Source organism: Lepidochelys olivacea (assembly GCF_965140295.1).
Source record: "Lepidochelys olivacea isolate rLepOli2 genome assembly, chromosome: 9".
Classification (NCBI taxonomy): domain Eukaryota; kingdom Metazoa; phylum Chordata; order Testudines; family Cheloniidae; genus Lepidochelys; species Lepidochelys olivacea.
Window position 1 is genome coordinate 32,270,995 of NC_140419.1, and position 23,611 is coordinate 32,294,605.

The 23,611-nt window shown below is 43.1% G+C and overlaps 2 protein-coding genes across 3 annotated transcripts in view; one reads left to right on the top strand and one right to left on the bottom strand.

Annotated features, from left to right (window-relative positions):
- The window catches only part of PLS1 (plastin 1), an 83,556-nt gene extending 72,199 nt beyond the window's left edge, over positions 1-11,357 (bottom strand). The window contains exon 1 of the mRNA XM_084640196.1: positions 11,256-11,357. The gene's annotated coding sequence lies outside the window, so the exon portion shown is untranslated. The remainder of the gene's footprint in view (positions 1-11,255) is intronic.
- A 1,595-nt stretch (positions 11,358-12,952) lies between these two features.
- The window catches only part of ATR (ATR checkpoint kinase), an 81,880-nt gene continuing 71,221 nt past the window's right edge, over positions 12,953-23,611 (top strand). For both annotated transcript variants that reach the window (XM_084639312.1, XM_084639313.1), the window contains exons 1-4: positions 12,953-13,085; positions 13,981-14,072; positions 16,871-17,014; positions 22,142-23,031. In XM_084639312.1, the coding sequence (XP_084495438.1) occupies positions 13,027-13,085; positions 13,981-14,072; positions 16,871-17,014; positions 22,142-23,031 (1,185 nt within the window). In that variant the 5' untranslated portion in view covers positions 12,953-13,026. The remainder of the gene's footprint in view (positions 13,086-13,980; positions 14,073-16,870; positions 17,015-22,141; positions 23,032-23,611) is intronic.

Genomic DNA, 23,611 nt, shown 5'->3' on the forward strand with positions numbered 1-23,611 from the left:
GTAGAATTTAATGCTATGTAATCTGTTCTTAATTTGCTGTCAATAATCTCCGGTCTTGTTTTATAACTGTGTTTGTTAACCAGAAAGTATGTCATTTTGAAAGTATGAATAAATGTAACAATAAGTGAATGAAATATTTTCCAGACTTTTCATTTAAGTAGAATCCTTTCATGATGAGTTTTGATGTGCTCCACATGCAGAGAAGCAAAGTTTCCATTGTGCAAGGGCATAGCAGGATCTACATAGCACTTTAGGCTAATGTCAGTCAAGTTGTATTTGGTTTTATCCAAGGCGTTTATAGAACCATAGTATCTGGGTGGTAGGTACTCTCACAAACTGTTCAGTAGTATTTACCCGCATCCAAGTGGCACTAAGAAAGGCATGACATTATTTTGAAAATTGTGAGAAAAAGAAATCTCTTCTGGTTTGATCCTTAAAACTGAACACACATTTCTCAAAATAAGAGAGGATCAAATACATCAGCTTCAAGAACTTGGTTGTAGGCCCCAGTTTAGTAAGTCTCTTAATCATGTGTAACTTTAACTGCATAAGTGGTCCCATTGACTTTAATGGAACTGCATACAGGCTTAAAGCTATCTATGTGCTTTGCTGGACTGGGGCCAGAGCCATAGAGAATAATTTTTGATCAGTACAGCCAAATTACTATTACAGATGGTGATGACTAAAACTGAATTATCCTTTATTTCTCTTATCTCCATATTTATTCAGTTAGAAAATAGTAATGCTAAATAAAGAACTGCAGACAAAATATAACATCAAAGACCAAATCCTGTGCTGGTTGTTGGAATCTTAACTCCGGCTTCTGAAATCAGTCCCGTGCTGGCAAGGACTATGAGCACTGCAGAAACTGCACAGTGAGCCCCTTGAGGGAAGGAGGACCTCATATTACTCTCTCCTGTCTATTTTGCATGATATCAGGAGCAGCACTGTATGATGGTGTGTGTACCCCACGCAGGTCCTGAATGGGTTAATATGGGCCTGCTTATCCAATTTGCTATCTGGCTGCACCTGCAGCATGGGCCAGACTTAAATGAACATGAGTCCCAGTTGGGAAAGGAACTGGTAGGTTACTATAAACAGAGGAAGTTCAGAGCAGAAGGGGCTAAGTTTAATGTGCTGGCAGGTGGCTGAAAAGGCTGGGGTACAGCTGAGAGAGATGGAAGACTTTCTGACCCCAAATTAAGTCACTCTGGAAACTGAAAGAGAGTCTATTAGAGAGGGAGAATGGATACAAAGTAGTGGGGAGGGGAAGAATAGAGTAGAAGCCAAATCAGATGATGATGATATCAGCAAAAAAAGCAAAGTTTAGGAAGGAAACAAATGAAAATGTTATAATTGCACAATCCCTAGCCAAAGAAATAAGATTAGGTGGTGTTAACCCTGTGAAAATAGCTGAGTGGATTAAAAAAACCATAGGGGATATAGTAATAACCAAGAGATTGCAAGATGCGGATCTTTTAGTTGAATTTAAAAATAAAGAGAATAAATGCTAGGGAAGTTAAAATAATTTGCCAGATACCAAGGTATTTGACTGAAACAAAGGGAGTAATATAGGGAGTGCCATTAGAACTGATTAGTTATGAGATAACTTAGGGATCGGCAACCTTTGGCACGTGGCCCATCAGGAAAATCCGCTGGCCGGCCTGGATGGTTTGTTTACCTGCAGCGTCCGCAGGTTCGGCTGATGGCAGCTCCCACTGGCCCCGGTTCACCGTTCCAGGCCAATGGGGGCTGCGGGAAGTGGCAGCCAGCACATCCCTCAGCCCACGCCACTTCCGGCAGCCCCCATTGGCCTGGAACGGTGAACCGTGGCAAGTGGGAGCAGCCATCAGCCAAACCTGCGGATGCTGCAGGTAAACAAACCATCCAGGCCCGCCAGTGGATTTCCCTGATGGGCCAAAGGTTGCCGATCTGTGAGATAACTGAAAGCACAGGAAAAGATAAAGGGTTAGGAAGTTAGCAACTAACTAACTAGTAAACAAGGAGGAGAAAGCAAGCCATCAACAGCAGTGCTGTTTACATTTAAGGCAGGGATTCTACCTGAGGAAGTAATACTTAGGTCATATCTACATTACAGAGTTTTGTCTACAGAAGTTAGCTTTCATCAACAAAATAGTGGAGGTGTACACTCTGCAATGCTCCTCCCATCAATTTAACTCTCCTGCCATGCCAACATAATTAAACCACCTGGATGGGAGGCATAGAGCTTTTTGTGACAAAGTCAGAGCGACGCAGTGTCAGTGTAGACATTGCCTTGTTTACGTCACCCTAAGTGGCCTCCAGGAGGTGTCCCACAATGCCCTCATGACCGCTGTAGTCACCAGTTTGAACTCTGCTGCCCTGCAGCCAGGTACACAGGCATGCACCCCTCCCCCTTTAAAGCCCCAGAACAAAAGGGACATGCTAAGATCAAAGTGCTGATGAGGCAGGCGTATCAGAAAGCAAGGGATACCTATCATTAGTCTGGTGTGTCACCAAAGATATGCTGCTTCTACAAGCAGCCACCTCCAGTGGCAACGGCCCCATGGATACTTCGTTGGGACTGAAGGCAGCAGCCAGTGGAGTCAGCCCTGAGGATGAAGTGGTGGAGGAGGAAGTGGAGTTGGAGGAGGATGGGGACAGGTGATAGGGTCTTCCAGTGGTGTGGTGAGCCAGGACCTCTTTATAACTCAGAAGGGGGCTAGCCACTCCCAGCACCCTGGCTCTGGCATGCCTGCTGCAGAAGATGGGAGCTCTGGTAAGTACTCATTGTGGCTTGATACTGTAGGGAGACATGAGGTAGAGCTCGGCTTTTTTTCTCACAGGGTAGAAGAGGGATAGAAATAACCAACACGATGACTGTTTGCATCTGCTTCTTATTCCCCTGTGCAGCTAGGCAGAGGGGGCCCTGCAGAAAAGTTTGTTGATATCCTGGGAATCCTCCATAGATATCTCTAGGAAACTTTCTTGGAGGTGTTCTGCAATCCTCTACCAAAGAGTCCTTGGGAGGGCTGCCTTGTTTCTTCCTCCATGTTAGCAAACTTTGCCATGCCAATCAGCAATTACTTCTGCAGCCACCAAAGCAGCACACAGGCAAGCAGCATCTGGACCCCATCTGGAGCTGCACCCATGCAGGAGCTGCACCCTTGCATCCTCAGTTACCCTCAGGAGTGAGATATCAGCTTCTATCACCCCTGCCTCTGGAAAACAGTGCCAGTGTTCAGAATAGTATCCCAAGGCACTTATAATGATCCCCCCTCTGAAACCCCTCTCCCTTTGGCCTATCTTGCCCCTTCTCCCCTGGGTGAAACTCACCGTGGTTAGGGCTCTTGCCATGCTGTGTGCCTGCCAGTGGAAAGTGAGAAAGTGGTGCATCTAACTTGTATGAATCAAGGTTGTGAGTGCACTCACAATAGTGCCTCTGTCTATTGTTTCTTTAGCTTCTGCGGATGGCCCTTGAGGGTCTCCTCCTGCACACCAGCTGAGCGGCTCCATCTGATAAGGAGATGAACCAGGAGGAGTAAGAAAGACATGTTCAGGGAGGTGCTGCAATCACTTGCTGCTGCTGATAGCAAGCAGAGAGTATGGAGAGAAGCTATCAGTGAAAAACTGAGAATGGATAGCCAGGAGAGGAAACAGGGGCAGGAGCAGATGATACAGCTGCTCAAGGACCAAATGGACATGCTGAGGTCCCTGCCTGTGCTGCAGACTGAACATATCCATGCTCACCTCTCCCTGCAGCCCATACAGAACGGCCTTCCATGCCCTTCCCAAATCCCCGCCCCCGTCATATTCCTCGCATGTTTCTGTGCCATTGCAGTAACCCATGCACTCCACCCCTAGGAACATGTTTCACAATGACAGCTGGATATATACCCAGCTGTGACAGCTTCATTGCAAAACGTGCTCTTCATTGTCATGGCCCTAGAAAACAAAAATGTGTGTATAGATGTTTAATAAAAATTTACTTATAGAAAAAATGAACCTTTATTTGTCTCTTACATAGGCTGGTTGCTGCTGAAGTTCATACACAGTGGCAAATCAGTGCTATTGTAAAGTAAAATTGATGCACACACAGCAATCATTACAAAGGTCATACTACTGTAAAAGAAAGCAATACCTGGCTTAATACATTACAGAAAGACACATTACCGGGGTCACTGTCAAAATGCTCCTTCAATCTATCAGTATATAGATGAAAAGTGGAGTCAGTTTTGTCTAATATATACAGGTGGGTCCAAAAAAGAAAAAGCAGAAAAAGTATGGCATATTGCATACCAAAATTTTGAATTAGTACATCTAAAAGAATATCCAATTTTGTAGCTGTCGTGACAGCCAAACTAGTAGCAATTATGCTAGCACTAAACTGGAGCTGGATGTGTATGCCCAGCAGTGTCAGTCTTTTTTAAAAAAAATTCAATTTCAGGCCTTATGGTGATTAAAAGGGTGTCTCACTATGGAGTAGTGATTTAATCAATGAAATTATATTTCTAATAACAGAGTTAGTGCAGCTGGGGATATGTGTAGAATTAGCTGGGATCTCAGTGCATATTAGGATAACAGGGAATGAAATAGCAGACAAAGCAGGTACAAATACTGTAAGAAATTGAAATATTGACACAGAAATGCCCTTAAGTAAATAGAAATTCAGAAGGCTAATACAGAAAAATTTAAAAGAGGAACGCAAAACATGTGGATTAACAAAAAAAATTGATTTTTTAAAAATAGTACCCTAGAGTTGAAGATAATATCATTCAGGGCCTGGGTAGGAACAATGAACTGTTTTTGTTTAGAGTACTAATTGGCCTTTGTGGCATAAACAAAAATCTCTTTTGAATAAATATGTACCAGAGGAAAGCTCAGGTTCAAAGAGGAGCTAGAAGGGCTCAGAAAGATACCAAGTCTACTAAGAAAATTAAAATATGCAGGATAATGTCTGTAAGCCATCTCAGTGGGAGGGAGGGATGGAACATTTCTCAGTGTAATGAGGCTTTCACCAACTGTACACTGGGGGGGCATGGGGAGGGGGCAAAATCAGTCAGTCAAATGATAATTATGGGAAAAGAATCTGCCAAGAAAATCCAGAAACCATTTTTCCTCACAAAGAAAAATCATACATTTTAAGTACAATTTAGAGTAGTAGTTTAATTGCACTGTGCCAGATTTGAATTGCAAAGAAGAAACGAAGAAAGAATTTGGCTAGCAATTTGTACCACTGTACTGAATAAGCACGGTTTTATTTAGAGCATTTATTAACATTGAATGTACTGAGAATTTTTTTTGTTAAACCTGTTTAGAAAAGGAAGACTTGTGCTTTTTGCAAAAATAATTTGTACTATGCAGCTGCCTAGCTGAGGAGAGTTGTGACACATAATACAGATCAAAGTCCCTACTAACTATCTGAAATCTACTTATCAAAAACAACTCAATCCTGCAGCTCATACTGTGACAAATCCTTTAAATTAGCATTCAAGCAAATAAAATCTTCCTGTTCATATAAGGCCTGGTAAGTCAGCTTTTATCTCATGTCAGAGGTGTTACCAGAGGATGGTTCATAAATGCAGACTGAAATTTACCAATGACTATAGTAGGAGAAAAAGGTTAGCTAATTTTAAGTGAGCTGTAGCTCACGAAAGCTTATGCTCAAATAAATTGGTTAGTCTCTAAGGTGCCACAAGTACTCCTTTTCTTTTTGCGAATACAGACTAACACGGCTGTTACTCTGAAACCTACACTAACTTTGATACCTGAGCAGATTGCTTTGGCTAATACCTGTTACTGATAAGGGAACATGCACAAGAGAACACCAGAAGAAAGATGATAATCACCTCCCCACCAGCACATACACATTTCTTTTCCTTTATAAATAATTTATCCCTGAGGCTTAGTGATGCTGTAAATGAATCTACTGTAATCTCTCTGATGAGCTGTTATAATGCATCATCTTTATTCCTTTTAGAAACATCTAACTACAATAATTCAGAGTCTAAAAAAAATCCAGGAACACATCCATTATTTTATATTTAGTAGTATGAAAAACAAACATAGTATAATAAGATGATTGCTGGTACATGGGTGTCTACACCCATTCTGATTAAATGGAAAACATTCAAAAGGTCAGTATAATCTAATGGGTCAATGAACCAAAGATTAAATCATGTAACTAGTAATTATATCACACATACATGGGAGAGCAGAAGAGGAGTCCCCTTTATTAAATGTTTGATTCTGCTGCCCTCCATCCCCCTTTTTTTAACATGAATAGCTCCAATAAAGTCGAAATGGTTTCCCAATAAAATCGGACATGGAAGACTACTAAGACTTGTAGTCATCATATAGATTTCAAAGGTGGTGGTGTCTTTTATATTAATAACCAGAACTCCTTATTTATATAATTCCATCTAACTAACATTAGGGTTTTTTTAAATATCCTTTTCCATACCATAATAAGTGATGAGCATTACTCAAGTGCTTGAACTTTGAGGCTGAAATGGATTGGTGTTATGACATTCTATAGGACATGGTTGACAAACCTCCGCAAATCCTCTATACCCAAAAGTCATGGTGTTGGCTTGACCAGACTTCTTTTTTTAGTACTGCATGTAGAATGTATTGCTTCCTAGTAGATGTCAGGATACATGGGCTCCTTAGCTACTGTGATTATTCTATAATCAGATCCTATCACAGGTATCATCCAGTGCCATTGTGTTGATCAGTTTTAGATCCAATGACTGCTTGGTTTCTCACAGCAACAATTACCCCCAAGAATGTGAAGAATTTCTGCCATAAGTATACCACATGTCTTTCTGAGTGCTATGAAAATATTCTCTTTAATTAGTCACTGGTATAAAAAGGCAGGCCCTGGATGCTATTGGCATGTGAAATGGGTGCTAAACATATGGATATAGGTGCAAACTTTTGTATGAAATGAAATCTGTTCCATACACACAAAGCCCATGTATTTTTCATTTTATGCTGGTAGAATGCAGAAGCTCTGGGAACATAAAATCCACCCTTCCAATTCAATTAATTGTAAAAACAGGTATAATTTGTTGATTTAAGCACATTTATTTTGCATATTTTGACATATGACATTGACAGTTTATGAATCTCTAACTTTTTAAATCTCAATATCTACTGTTATTTAATAATTTTCCAGACCTACCTCCATAATTTCCAGCATCTGTGAAGCATTGATATTATCCAGCAAAATTACATATATGAAAAATAAAAATATAAATAGGCTTGGCAGAATTCAATTTTTATAGCACCCAAAAAGGTGTTAGATGCTTTACAAATATGCAAGACCAATCCCAACCCCAAATAATTTACTAATCATGCAGACAGTTACACATATGCTTAAATTTACACTGTGAGTAAACCCATTTAAATCAGTGGGACTTCTCATGTAAGTTAAATTAAGCTAAAGCATAAGTGTTTGCAGGGCTTATATAGATAACATATAGATCTAAAACAAAAGAGACAAGAAACATTTTTGTTTGTGATGTGTTACATTTTGTTTCCTTGCTCTATCTATTGTAACAGCTTTTGTCATATAGTTGAATTTCTACCCATTTGCTTTTTAGTGGCCAGTTAGTTTTCAATCCTTACCTTATGTTTTATTTTAAAATCTTTTCTTCTAATCAATTTTTATTTCTTATTCTATTTTCGGTAATCAAACTAATATTACAATTCTTGGATTCATTTTAAGGACTGGATTTTACTTTCATTTTAAACTTGTGCCATTCCATTCTAGTTTTATGATGTACAGGAAACAGTATAAAGTACATGGCAATCATCCATTCTGTCAGATAGGTTAGTGCAAACCTTCATGACCATACCTGGAAATAAACCTTCAGGTAAACACATGGCTATCAGGTGTACTTGTAGCCCTATACAACTGATAAATTATAATCAGAACCTTGCTCTCACATAAAATTGGTATCTATAAGGCCCAGGTATTCATTCCACCAACCTGACTGCCCTTGCTCTGAGCAAGTCTGACCATCATGCCATCCTCCACTGGGTCAACATTCCCTAATGCAGCAAATGCCAGCACAGCAGCTGCATTGTGCATTGGTTTATGATGGAGTATACCAGGCATTCTGTGCCTCCTGCCAAAGACCTGACTGCCTTAGTGTCCCTGCCCTCGGAAGTGGCCCTTTAAGAAGAGATGGGCAGTGAATTTGGCCCTTCAGGCTTTGCCTTGGGTCAGCTGCTGGAGGAACAAGAACTACTTAGTCGTCCTGCATCTAGAAGGACTAAAAGCAGGCAGAGGCCAACCAGGGCCCATCAGGCCAGATAAAAAAGGCTGGCTGCTTCTATTAAAGGTCAATTCTGTGTGAAGTCAGGCCTGGTCAGAGACTAATTCTGAGTGTACTTTTTGTTTAGGTCAATGAGAGACTTATGATTTATTTTGTGGAGAATAAGGCTTAGGTGGCTTATCCTGAGTTAGACATTAACTGGGCTCCTGAAAATTAGGCAAGCTCATTTCTCAAGATGCCCCCTGGCTCAGGTGAGTCAGTGACATGGTTGTGACCCAGGGACCTCTTTGTACCAACTGGGAGAGGGTTCAGAGGTACATAAGTGTTACAAGGCCTTGTGTCTACATACTAGTCTGCCAAGGAATGTCATGTAAGGCCTCTAATGAAAGTCTCTGTCACACTGGTCATGATAATAATTGTGAGATGTATGTGCAGATAGTGTGTAGGAAGATATGTGTATACATATTGTAAATTATGTTCTTAAGGCCTTGTAGTTAAAGGGAGATAAGTCATGTCTTGAGACAAACTTCTCCAGACAGTAGGTGGAAGACACATATTTCCTTATCTAAGGATTGTGTTTCTTACAATAGAAGTCTATTAATATACAAAATCAAATGCTAATTAGGAGTTTGCTGGGACTTCAGAAGAAAATGAGAAAGGCAGCAGAGGGAGATAGAAGAAGTGATCCTTGCAAAAAAAAAAAAGTTACTGAGCCATTTATTGTCTGTCTGGTCTTTGTTAATGGATACTGAAACAGGGATGGTTCTGGGTTTTGTGGGCCTGTAAAATGTAAGCCATATAGAGCCTCTAGAACAGTGCTTCTCAAGCTATCTGATGTGGGGGACCGGCAATTTTTTTTTCCAATGTGCGCGCCGACCGGCAGCCGATGGCTCGCTGATTGGCACGGGTCCGTGGACCACCACTTTGAGTAACACTGCTCTCGAAGATTTCCATAGCCCACATAGCACATTGGGATTTGAGTATGGAGCAGGTCAAGGTTTCTTGCCATAAGGGGAATATTGGAGAGTTTTAGCAATAGGGCAGGGCAGGCACAGGGAGATTTGGCAATAAGGTTACATCACTTGGAAGGAAGTAGCAGGGATAGCTTTGACAAGTGGGAGAAACTTAGGATCCCACAATTAATTTTTCATATTTTGTCAGGGGACTTGGTTGTGGTGGACTGTTGGGTGAGGCCACTTCATAGAAGAGGCACTCACACAAACAGCAGGAGTATCACATACTAACATAATTGGCATATGCTCGTAGCTGGCTCTATATTAAAATGAAATTATATATAATCCTGAATTTATGACACAGTGAAATGTTATAGAAATATATGTCATAAATGCATTATTGTGATTTCACTGCTGGACTAGGAGGCTTGTAAGGAAAAATACTTATTTAAGCACTTCTGTGTCCTAGTGGTGCTCTTATGTGCCCTATGGCCTAATAAATGTGTGCTATACACCCTCTCTGGGCTTGCGATTGGAATTAAAAAAATGCTAATACTCTACCCACATTGGTCCTACAGTCCCAAAATAACTAGATGTTTCCCCTAAAATTACCAGCAATTAAACAGTTAATAATGTTGACATTTGAACTGCCACTGTGTACAAAGTTAACACAAATAGTGCAGTTCACATTTTTTTCTATTGTTTCTGCTTAGGTGAAGACTCAGGAAAACAGTGCTGCATCAGTTCATATTTGGAAGGTTATCTTCACAACCCGAAGGGTTGGACAATTGGTTTTTAAATTAAAGCTTAAATTCTGCAGATATGTATATACCTACTAGAAAATTGCAAATTGGATCCCTAGTTTAATCTGATCTCTGGTCTTTTCATCCCAAAATTTGATGCCACATGGCAGGCACCAGGCAAAGCTTAGGGCTTCTGACTGCACATTGGGAATGACACTCAAAGGGGTTAGTATATATGTTCAACTAGCAGCCAATACTGCAATAAATAATTTTAAAAAATAAAGATTAAATACAATTGTGTGTTTGAAAGTCTCCTGAAATATCCCAGTTCCTTCCTACCATATCAAATAGGGCTTTGATCTTGAAAGGGTAGATCAAGCAGACAGATATTTAAATTTAGCTGTATATATGTCATGTAAGGGGGGGGAGGAGTGTGATCAGTTATGAATGAAAAGCGAACTCCCAACAACTTCCTGAAGAGAATTCATTTAAAATGATTCAGAAATTGGGACACAGACACATCCATTTCATTTCCTTGTCTGTTTTATATGCAACATTCAACATTCAGAGCTGGGAAAGTGGCACCAGAAACAGAACCCACAAAAAGGGTTTTATTTCAGCCTGTGATTACATACAACACCGTAAACAATGCAAGCAAGACGTTTATATGATTGAAAACAAATACAATAAAGATAGTATGTCCCAATTAGAAAAGCAAAATCAAAACTACAATCTCCTCTTGCCTAGTCTCCTGGCTATTAATATCTACATTTAGACTCACACACTGAGAAAACTCGTTCTTTGTTTCCATATCCTGCAGACTCACTATGTAGGGCAATATATGATTCATCAGAGCTCCTTATGCTCCATCATAACCTATTCACTCTATTAAAATATACCTTTAATTTGGTGTCTGGTGTGAGGAAGCAGGTTGTCAAGGTGAGATCTGATCGGTCTAGCTCCTCATGATCAACTTGCTGAGAGCGCCTTTTGGGGGCTTTTATTCTGTTTTTCTTACTTTATGTGTTAAAGTCTGTTTGTTTAAAATGATTAAAATGAAAATTTAAAAATAACCTGAGTGTTTTAAAATATATTGAATATAACTCTCCCAATGAGAGCAGCAGCTGGCTGGCTAGAATGAATTGTAAAAAGCGTAAAGTTGATCAGTGCCGGAGATATTCTGGGAACCGCAGTAAATGCATCTTGTCAGCAAAGCCAAGGAAACCCACCCCCTCTCCCTCCAAAAGGTGGCTGGAAGGCACATTTAACACAAGGGTTTGTCCAGACCCCTTTACCTGCTGCTGGTCTTTTATCAGCTCCTGCTCCTGCTCCAGCCGCTGCTACAATACTCGATGGGAACGAGACACCTGCTGCCAGGAGCCACCGAACATCCGCTGGACAGGCAGCTGCAGAGGCCAATCCTACTGCGTCCCTGGAGTGGGGCTCGGCTCCGAGTGGCGAGCTCCCTCCAGAGGGCTGGGCTTGACTGAGTGGCACTACCAAGGTGTCCGTGTCCAGTGTCTTCATTAGACAGTCCTGTGGCTGAAGGAATTAAATAGTCGTTGGGAGATGGTGGGGTGGGTACTAGGAATCCCTGCCCTTGAGGAGAGAGATAGAGGGGGAAACCAGGGGCCCTGCTCTTGCTGGGAATTCGTGAGGTAACCCGGAGGGTGGCATTTTCTTAGCGCAGGGGCATCATAGGGCAACAGAATTCACTGCTTTAAAACTCTCTTGACAAAAAAATGTATTAACATGGGATGATGCAGGGCAGAGTCCACGACCCCCATTCCGGGCAGGGAGCAGGAGGAGCGGGCTGGCTGCCTCCCGAATAAGAGCCTCGGTTTTGCGTATCCTCGCTCCGGTGTAGTGAAGAATAGCGAGATGATCAAACAAAAATAATCCTGGGCCAGGGCGTCCCATACTGGTCAGCTTGCACTGAGGAACCCACGGTTCAGCGACCCCTTAAATCTGACGTCTAGGCTACTACCCTGCTGCTCACACGCCTAAAACCAACCGTGAGTCTGAGAACTTTTCCTCCCGCTTAAATCTCCAGGGGAGCGCCTCGGGCTTGCGCTGTGCTGTGAGTCTGCTGGTGACTTGAAGGAACTTTCTCTGCATAATTATCCACGAGATCTAATTGTAGAGCCAAATTTACCTCAGACCCCTTTCATTACTAGACACCAACGGGGAAAAAATAGCTCACGAAGCAGAAAAATGTTATTGATGATTACAAAATATGATTTCCATCTCATGATGAACTTCCTGCATTCCTATTTCTCTTGTGACCGTTTTCCCTCCCTCTCTTTGTTTTACACACGTGATCCCTGAAAAGTTGGTAGGTTACTGTTGGCAGTGATAAATCTCTGTAGGGTAATTAAAATTTGGGATTGAAAAAACTGCTTGAGTTTTAAATCAGGTGAATAAATACACAGTACTTGTAAATCTATTATCTGGATTGAATGGCTTCAAATATTTTCTGTACAATATTGGAGTGAATGAAAAAGAAGATTGCCACTACATTCAGTGTATTTGAGACAGAGAAACTGGGGCGCTGTCATCCCCGTAGCAATAAAAGATACTAAGATCCCTGCATACTTGCCGGTATGCTGATTTGCTCAACTGGGGTGAACAAACTGTCTAGAGACTATGCTATTTCTGCATTTTCACTTTTAAACCCTGAATGTACAACACCTGCAGCCAGCACATTGCTGATCTGTAGTGAATTATCAGCAGTAGATTAATTATGTATTTGTTAAAAAGTGTTTCCTGTTCAGCCCTCAAAGTCTGTGGTGAATACATTCTTCACTGATTTCTCTCATGTATTGCTCTTAGCTGAGGCAAAGCTGCGCGTGCGGCGCGTCAGAGCAATAGACCAGCCTCTACCAGGGAGTAAGGAGGAAGGAGAACGCGTTTACTCTACGGCCTGCTAGGAACTGACTGAGTCGTTTTGAGCCTAGCCGGGCACCGTCTAGCGCTCGCTCTCTCCCTCCTCAGAGAGCAGCGCTAGTGGCGGCGTTTTCCAACCAGCGGGGCTCCTGCCGCTGGGGCCGGGGCTGGCTCGCCGCAATGGCCGAGCAGGGGTTGGAGCTGGCCTCTATGATCCCAGCCCTCAGGGAGCTGGGCAGGTAGGTCTGCAGCGACCCCGCACAGACACCGCCTTTCCCCGCTCCTCTCAGAGGCAGGAGCCCGCGGCTGCGCCTGCTGGAGCTCCGCCATGTCCCGTGAAAACCCACTTAGCAAACGCTTGGTTGTCAGCGCTGGTCCCGAGACCAGCATTATAGCAGAGCCGTAGCATAGCTTCCTTATATTGCAGTGGCAGCTGGGTCCCCAGGCTGTGATGATGATTTACATGCCGTGCTATTAAAACCAACTAGAAATAACACTTTACATGTTATTTGAAACAGCTAGTGCAAAAAATCCCTCATCATGATGGTTGACTCCTGGCACAGTCCTCTCTGGCCTCATCTACTCTCCTATTCTAAAATCTACGAAGCCCTTTTTAGTGTCAACCTCTGACTGTCTCTCTGCTACTGTTTTATTATTAACTTTGTCTTTGTGCTGTTTAACTCTGCAAAGCTTTGTGGACCACTTGTTTGTTTATAGGTTTATCTAGAGATGCTCACTCACTGCAATATCTTAGCACCTCAGAAATGCTAATGATTTATCCTCACAACAATGCTATGAAGTAGGAAAGTACTATTAGTACCATTATACAGCGAGGACAATTAAGATGCAGTGATGTTAAATTGTTCTAAGTTACATGACAAGACTGTGGGAAAGCCAGGAATAGAAACCAGATTTGCTGCATCCCAGTGCAGTAGCTGACAATCCTGCTTCTCTCATACATAGTACAACCTTTTCTGATTTTAGACTTTTAGAAGGAACCAATGCCAAATTTGAAATTCGATGTATAATATTGTGTTGCTCAGACAATTTAAATAACTGGTCTTTTTAACTTTAAGATGAAAAAGTATTCAGGTGGTAATATACATTTTATAACTAGCTTTATTTTTAATTTAGTGCCAGTCCGGAGGAATATAATACTGTTGTGCAGAAGCCAAGACAAATTCTCTGCCAGTTCATTGGCAGAATACTTACAGATGTAGATGTTGGTAAGTAAAGCAGGTTTTTAGTGGCATATCCCTTTCCTTCAAATACTGTAGAACCCTGCTAATCTGCATTTTGTACATTCTTATCAAAAACTTGGTACTCTCTTCCCCTCACTTCAACAAACATTTAGTAACAGAACAAGGTCTCATGTTGTCTTGATTTAATTATTTTTGTAAAATATATAACAAAGTACTTACTAGTATAATATAAAATAGTATATTTAAACCTAAACTGTAATTGTCAGAATAAATAAACAGCTATTATGATGCATTAAATATGAAGGCTTCTGTATAGTAAAATGTACTTTTGAGGTTCAGAACCTGAAAATCCTTACTTGCAGGTGAGTAGTACCATACCAAATTCATGGTCCATTCTGGTCAATTTCATGGCCAGAGGGTTTTAAAATTGGTCAGTTTCATGATTTCAGATGTTTACATCTGAAATTTCATGCTGTTGTGACTGTGGGGGTCCTGACCCAAAATGGGATCATGGGCGGGGGGGGGGGTGGTTGCAAAGTTGTTGTGGTGGGTCCTAAGATTGCCACCCTCACTTCTGTGCTGCCTAGGCTGCAATCTCTGAGCTTCCTGCAGTTACAGGAGGTTCTTGGAGGTGGAAGTGGGTAGGATCTCCCCCATGCTGCTAGGAGCACCCCAGCTGGGGCCTCCTAACTGCTAGTCCAAGCCAGTGACAGATTAAGGTAGGGGCCCCTGGCCAATTTGGGAGCCCCGCCCCCCCCAGAAAAATGGGTGCCCCAGAAGAAGTCCTAGGGTGGAAGCTCCAACTGGGTCACCCCGAGTCCCATCAGGAGCACTGGGGGAAGGAGCCCTGAGCTGCAGCTTCAGGGCTGAAGCCTTGAGCCCAGACTGCCCTGAGCCGTGGCTGGGGGGCAGAAGCCCCAAGCCCAGGCTGCCCCGAGCTCTGGCTGAAGTGGCAGAAGTCCAGAGTTTGGCTGCTTCAGCTGCAGGGGGGTGGTAGCCCCGAGCCCCAGCTGGTGCGGGGGAGAGGGGTGGAAGCCCTGAGCCCGAGCTGCCAGAAGAGGAAGCTCAGTGCCTGGAGCTGCGGCAGGAGTTGCAAGGTGGGGGTGCAGAACCACAGAGCCTGGGCTGCCCCAGTGGCAGCTACCAGGAGCAGGAACCTGCAGCCTGGCAGGAGTTGCTTGGGGAGGAAGCCCAGAGCTTGGCGCTCGGAGCTGCAGCAGGAGCCACGTGGGGGTGGGGAGCACGGAAGCCTGGAGCCCAACTCTCGGGCTGCTGCAATGCAGGAGTGAGGGTGTACCATCCTCATTTCTGTGTTGCCTTTGGAGGTGGGTGTGATCTCCCCAGCAAGAGCAGCCATGCCAGGGAAGGGCAACTCCTGTCCCTCCCCAGTGTGTCTGGACTATTGGCTAGGAGCCCTGGGCTCCCATCGGCAAGGGGAAGGGATGATTTCATGGTCCATGACATGTTTTTCACCGCTGTGAAATTGGTAGGACCCTACTCACATAAAAAGGATTTGCAGGATTGAGTTCTTATGTCAATATTTGTAGTTAATTTTTTAATTTTAGATGACTGTTATAATAAATGTTAATACTTGTTAATTCATAGTGGAGCTTCTAGTTGTCTGTGAATTAACAAAGCTCTGCTGTTTCTGGAATACATGCATCCCCTTTGTCTTGTACTTATATAACAACTTTTCTGCAAATATACAAATAGATATGTAATAATAGTATTCTTTCAGGGATATGATCTCATCCAGTAGATTAGATATGGCTCTTTACTTAATGAACTAGTCATGTAAGTAAACATGCACATATGTAACATACACTATTATGTGTTTGTTATTTCTTGAGACGCATGAGGTGATTAAGATCTTCTATTTTATCTCACTATTTTTCTACTAATAAAAAAAAATCTGCTTTGAATGTTGCTTCTGAATACGTGGATATTATCACATAAATCCTCTGGTAACTTAATTACTATCTGATCATGAGAATTTTGTATAAATAACTTCTCCCGTGTCTTTTTCTATAAACCATGAGGATTTAGAAAAATCTGAGATGGTGTAGTGACGGGTTAGATGTTTTTGGTTTGTTGTGCAAGCTAACTATGGGATAATCCAGGATTTCTTGATTATTTCATTGAATGTATTGGATTCAACAGGCTGTGGGGATGGTGAGAGGGGTTTTACATTTCTTCCAGCTTTAGAATAATTTTTACTGTGTTTTCTGTTTGGATTTCTCTAACTTTCGTCAAGTTTGGGTCGGGAAAAACAGCAAGTCTTACTAAAAAGAAAAGGAGGACTTGTGGCACCTTAGAGACTAACCAATTTATTAGAGCATAAGCTTTCGTGAGCTACAGCTCACTTCCTCATCTGAGGAAGTGAGCTGTAGCTCACGAAAGCTTATGCTCTAATAAATTGGTTAGTCTCTAAGGTGCCACAAGTCCTCCTTTTCTTTTTGCGAATACAGACTAACACGGCTGTTACTCTGAAGCAAGTCTTACTGTTTGCCATTTTCTACTGGTTGTATATATAGGTGGTATTAAAAGAATTGCATGTTAATACACGTTGATAGTACCCATACAAGTAATTAAGACAAATATCTTTTATATAATTTAATTCTTCTATATATTGATGTGACATACAGTATCCACAGTTGAGAATATATATATTGTGAGCATGTAATAATGAAATATTCTCCTGATTTGTAGCCATACAAAATCCATATTGTGTTGCGCAACAGTAGTTCCTATAGTGGAAATGTTTCTTGAAGTTTGAAGTTACTATGGTGCAGTAGTAATGCGAATATTTATTTTCTTTTCAGTTGCTTTGGAACTTGTCAAGAAAATTGATTCTCAGCCAAGTTCTGTGATGCTCCTTGATTTTATTCAACACATCATGAAATCTTCCCCCCTTATGTTTGTAAATGTGAGTGAAAATCACCAGGAAACTGAGTGCAGTTGCATTGGTGAGTTTTCTGAAACATTTTTGCTTAAGCACTGAAAATAACCTATTACATATCAATATTATACCCAGCAGATTTCACAAATATCTGCTGCCCTATTTTTGCTCTCTTCCACATGCTTGTTTTGCATGTTGTGAATTAAATGAATATTTGATAGCCTGTTTTAAATGTATGATGCGTTAGATTTCTGTGCATGTGGATTGCATAATACATATCCAAGGACAGAATCTGACCCTCTTGTTCATCACTGTTGCTTGTCCATAAAGACACTGGCCAGCTCCCATCTGGGAGGCATCCTGAAGATGTGGTAATTTCTTGGGTTTTGGCAAGCACACTAAGAGGTGGCATGCCAAAGAGACAGAAGAAGGATCTGCAGCAATTGGGAGCATATATTGAGACAGGCATCCTGACCCAAAATCAGTTCCTCCAGTTGGGATTCACTTTCTCTTCCTGAATCCTTCTCAGCGAATACCCCATTCCTGGAAGAAGCAATATGGAGGCAGTATGCGGTTGCAACAGAGGCTAAGGGATGGAAATTTCCTTACATGAAATCAAGAACAGCTCTGTGCTGAAGAGTGGGCTAGTTGCTGAAAACTGGCGGGCAGTGAGGGTAATGAGGAGAGCTACTTGCCTAAGAGGAAGCAGGGAAAACTTAGGCCTAAGGCCATGGCTACACTACAAAAGTACTCCGATTTTACAGAAGTCAGTTTTTGGGAACAAATTGTATAAAGTCGAGTGCATGCGTCCACATGAAGCACACACATCGGCGGTGTGCGTCCACAGTACCGTGGCAAGCGTCGACATTCCGAGCTGTGCACTGTGGGTAGCTATCCCACAGTTCCCGCAGTCCCCACTGCCCATTGGAATTCTGGGCTGAACTCCCAATGCCTGATGGGGCCAAAAATTTGTCGCGGGTGGTTATGGGTATATGTTGTCAGTCAACCCTCACTCCCTCCGTGAAAGCAACAGCAGACAATCATTTCGTGCCCTTTTCCCTGGATTGCCCGAGCAGACGCCATAGCACGGCAAGCATGGAGCCCGTTCAGCTCACCGCAGCAGTTATGACCATTGTCGTGCAGTTTATGCAGAACCAGCACCTGAAAAACCAGGCGAGGAGGCGACGGCAGTGATGAGGACGTGGACACAGATTTCTCTAAAACCGTGGTCCCCAGCAATTTGGAGATCTTGGTGTTACTGGGGCAGGCTCATGCAGTGGAACGCCGATTCTGGGCCTGGGAAACAGCACAGACTGGTGGGATCGCATAGTGTTGCAGGTCTGGGATGATTCCCAGTGGCTCCAAAACTTTTGCATGCATAAGGGCACTTTCATGGAACTTTGTGACTTGCTTTCCTCTGCCCTGAAGCGCAAGAATACCAAGATGAAAGCAGCCTTCACAGTTCACAAGCGAGTGGCAACAGCCCTGTGGAAGCTTGCAATGCCAGACAGCTACCGGTCAGTCGGTAATCAATTTGGAGTGGGCAAATCTACTGTGGGGTGGGCAAATCTACTGCAAGTAGCCAACGCAATCATTGAGCTGCTGCTATCAAAGGTAGTGACTCTGGGAAATGTGCAGATCATACTAGATGGCTTTGCTGCAATGGGATTCCCTAACTGTGGTGGGGCTATAGACAGAATGCATATCCCTATCTTGGCACCGGACCACCAGGGCAGCCAGTACATAAACCGCAAGTGGTACTTTTCAATGTAGCTGCAAGCACTGGTGGATCACAAGGGACGTTTCACCAACATCAATGTGGGATGGCCAGGAAAGGTTCATGACGCTTGCGTCTTCTGGAACTCTGGTCTGTTTAAACGGCTGCAGGAAGGGATTTACTTCCCAGACCAGAAAATAACTGTTGGGGATGTTGAAATGCCCATAGTTATCCTTGGGGACCCAGCCTACCCCTTAATGCCCTGGCTCATGAAGCCGTACACAGGCATCCTGGACAGTAGTAAGGAGCTGTTCAACTGTAGGCTGAGCAAGTGCAGAATGGTGGTAGAGTGTGCATTTGGACGTTTAAAGGGTCTCTGGCGCAGTTTACTGACTCTCTCAGACCTCAGAGAAACCAGTATTCCCATTGTTATTGTTACTTGCTGTGTGCTCCACAATCTCTGTGAGAGTAAGGGGGAGATGTTTATGGCGGGGTGGGAGGTTGAGGCAAATTGCCTGGCTGCTGAATACGCGCAGCCAGACACCAGGGCGGTTAGAAGAGCACAGCAGGAAGCGCTGCACATCAGAGAAGCTTTGAAAACCAGTTTCATGACTGGCCAGGGTACTGTGGGACACTTCTGTTTGTTTCTCCTTGATGAAAACCCGCCCCCTTGGTTTCCTCTAAGTTCCCTGTGAGCCACTCGCCCTCCCCCCTTCGATCACAGCTTGCTTGCAAAGGAAATAAAGTCACTATCCTTTAAAAAACATGTATTCTTTATTAATTGATTATAAAAATAGGGAGATAACTCACAAGGTAGCCTGGGTAGGGTGTGGGAGGAGGGTGGGAGTGAGGGAAAAGGCCACTTCGAAAGTTGTTGAATGACAGCCTTCTGTTGCTTGGGCTGTCCACTGGAGTGGAGTGGTTGGGTGCCCGGAGCCTCCTCCCCCCCCACCCCGCATTCTTGGGCGTCTGGGTGAGGAGGCTATGGAACTTGGGGAGGAGGGAGGGCGGTTAAACAGGGGTTGCAGCGGCAGTCTGTGATCCTGCTGCCGTTCATGAACCTCCACCAGGTGCCGGAACATGTCCATTTGATCCCTCAGTAGCCCCAGTGTTGCATCATGCCTCCTCTGATCTTCCTGCCGCCACCTCTCCTCACGTTCATCGCCCGCTTTCCTGTACTCTGCTATTGTGTCCCTCCACACATTCTGCTGAGCTCTGTCAGTGCCGGACGACTGCATGAGCTCAGAGAACATTTCATCGCGCATGCGTTTTTTTCACTGCCTTGTCTGAGAGAGCCTTTGGGACGGAGGAGGGAGGCTTGAAACATTTGCAGCTGCTGGAGGAAAAAAAGGGAGTGAAGTATTTAAAAAGATACATTTTACAGAACAATGGCTGTACTCTTTCACGGTGAACAACACTATTCACATTACATAGCACATATAATTTTGGTACAAGGTCACATTTTGCATCTTATATTGAGTGCCTGTGGCTTTGGTGTTAGAGATCACACACGCAGTGCCGGGTAGCAGAATTAGGCTTGCAGGCGGCCACGGTAAGCCATAGTCCTTCGGCTTCTGCAACCTTCATAACAGCAGCACCCTCCTGTCCCATACCAAGCAAAGCACTTTGAGTTGGCCATTTAGTGCTGCGGTTTTCCTGTTAATGTGCAGCAGCAGAAACCAAACTAATCCCCCCTCCCGCCCATCCACTTCTCTGGGATGATCGCTTTACCCCTTACAGCACCATGTGGCTGGTATCAGGGAAGATCCCTGCTAGCCAAACACGAACACCTCAGCGCTAATGCCCCCCCCCCAACCGTGTGGCTAACTGCGGGGAGGATTTCTTGTCAGCCACAGGCAAACAGCCCAGTAGGAACGGCCACCTCTGAATGTCCCCTTAATTAAATTCCCCTATTTCAACTAGGTTACCATGAATGATATCACTCTCCTGAGGATAACACAGAGAGATAAAGAACAGATGTTGCTTGATTGCCAGCAAACACCGGGACCATACGCTGCCAGGCGTTGTCATGCAATGATACCAGATTACTTGCTACTAGCATGGCGTGGTAAAGTGTCCTACAATGGAGGATGGAATAAGGCTGCTCTCCCCAAAAACCTTCTGCAAAGGCTTTTAGAGTACCTCCAGGAGAGCTTCATGGAAATGTCCCTGGAGGATTTCTGCTCCACCCCCAGACATGTTAACAGACTTTTCCAGTAGCTGTACTGGACACGAATGCATCCCAAGTCCTCAGGGCAACTTAATCATTAAAAAACACTTGTTTTTATAACATGCATTATATTTAAAAAGGTACACTCACCAGAGGTCCCTTCTCTGGCTTGGTTGGGTTGGGAGGGTATTTCAGTCAGGGTGATAAAAAGATCCTGGCTGTCGGGGAGAACGGTGTGCTGTTTGCTCTCCTCAAGCTCGTCGTCGTCCTCCTCCTCCTCATCTTCCCCGTCCGCAAAATCCTCAGGCATGGCTGAGAGTACCCCATCATCGGAGTCCACGGACGGGGTGGGGTAGTGGTGGCGGCCCCCCCTAGAATTGCATGTAGCTCAGCATAGAAGTGGCGTGTCTGGGGTTTGATTCTTTGGTTTTCTGGTACGCTTGTCTGAGCTCCTTAAGTTTCACGCGGCACTGAGTTGCGTCCCTGTTGTAACCTCTGTCCATCATGGCCTCGGAGATTTTTGAAATGTTTTGGCATTTCGTCTTTTGGAATGTAGTTCTCATAGCATGGATTCCTCTCCCCATACAGCGATCAGATCCAGTACCTCCCGTTCAGTCCATGCTGGAGCTCTTTTTTGATTCTGGGGCTGCATGGTCACCTGTGCTGATGAGCTCTGCATGGTCGCCTGTGCTGATGAGCTCACCTGGCCAAACAGGAAATGAGATTCAAAAGTTCCCAGGGCTTTTCCTGTACACCTGGCCAGTTCATCCGAGTTCAGAGTGCTGTCCAGAGTGGTCACAATGGTGCACTGTGGGATAGCACCTGGAGGCCAATATCTTTGAATTGCGTCCACACTAACCCTAATTCGGAACGGCGATGTCGATTTCAGCGCTAATTTCCTTCTTGGGGAGGAGTACAGAAATTGGTTTTAAGAGCCCTTTATGTCAAAAAAAATGGCTTCAGTGTGTGGACGGGTGCAGGGTTAATTCCATTTAACGCTGCTAAATCCGACATAAACTCATAGTGTAGACCAGGCCTTGGAGTAGCTATAGTGAAGGAAGGAAACTGTGCTGAAATAAGGCTCTCAGACATGGACTGTGGCATGAGATGGATATTTTGGACAAGTGTCCTTGTTACCCTAGTGCAATTTACTGTGGCCAACTATACTCATCTCATCTTTGGTGGGTTGTGAGGGTTAAGTATAGTTATTAGTGAAACATTATTTACATAGTTGTCTCTAAAGAGTAAATCTTGTAGCATATGAATCACAATATTTCCTCTGTGTGTGTTTTTCTTTTTCTATTTAGAATTTAGTAATTGGATTATAACAAGGCTTCTGCGAATTGCTGCAGCTCCAAACTGTCATGTGTTACACAAGAACATCTGTGACGTCATCTGCTCTCTCCTGTTTCTTTTTAAAGCGAAAAGCTGTGCTGTTTTTGAGGTGCTGACAAAAGATTTACTGCAACTTTTCCAAGATCTAATTTTCTTACATGAAAGAAATATACAGAGGCAGCTTCAGAGGAACTTCTTAGTCTGGCCAGTGGTGGTAAACAGATTTTTAAGCAACACAAATGAAAATCTAGGTTATTTAAGCTCAGCCACGTTACAATTGATGGGCATGCATGATGTGGAATGCTTGGAAATTACATTAATGACAATTCTGATTGACATTGTTTCTGATGTGTTTTTTGCAAGAGAGGATCTTATTCTGTGGGGGATAGGCTGCTCACTGTTGGAGTATGGTAGACCAAAAATTAAAGCTTTAGCCTTGAACCTTTTAATAAAATTGATCCAATTAGGAGGGCCACCAGAACAGCCTGCCGGCATTTTCTTCACAGTCTTTTTTGGAATCTTACAGTCAGTACTCCAAATGGATGTTGAAAAATTAGAACTCTTTGGAGAACCACTTTTACGCTTGGTGAGGACATTATTTCCTTTTGAAGCAGATTCTTATGTAAATATTGAACCTGTCTACCTAAATATGCTGTTAGAGAAGCTTCGAGCACTGTTTGAAGCCAATGTGCTTAGACATCTTAAGTCTGAAAAGTTGAAAGCTGCTTTGTGTCACATACTTCAGTACTTTCTGAAGTTTGTTCCAGCTGGATATGAATCTGCTTTACAAGTAAGAAAGGCCCATATCTGCACCATTTGCAGAATTTTTGTTGATGTCATTGGAAGTCAAGAAGAACAAGAGGTAGGTTAATCTGAACAAATATTTGTTGTTTTTGTCATCCATCTATGTAAGGAAGAATACCTAGAAACTAAGTGTTTCAGAAATGCCTTAAGGTAGATTATTGGGTTACAGTTAAATCATGTCCTTCTTTCTGTTTCTGTAATTATATTCTACATATAATATTTAAATTCAGGCCCTGATTCTGCAGTGTGATGTGTGTGGGTGGACCTTTATGCCTGCATGGAGCCACGTGAAGCCAGTAGAGCTCCAGGCAGGTACAGGGTCTTGTCCACACACATCATAATGTAGAAATGAGGCTGAAGATTGTCCGTGTCCTGAAGAATGTACAGTGTATCTCTATTTATACTTTAAAGTGCCTAGCACATTTTTTGAGTTCTATTAATAAATAGGTTGTTTTTAATGAATGCAGATTGGTCATCTTTAGTTTAGTTTCTTCCAGCCAACATGCTATTGATGTGTTTATATGGTGGTTGGAGGAATCTTATTGAACTTATTAAAATATTCTGTTAAATTTGGGAGAGGCTACAGATATGCATGCAGTTTATGACAGGACAGGATAACAGTATACAGGAGCAGATAA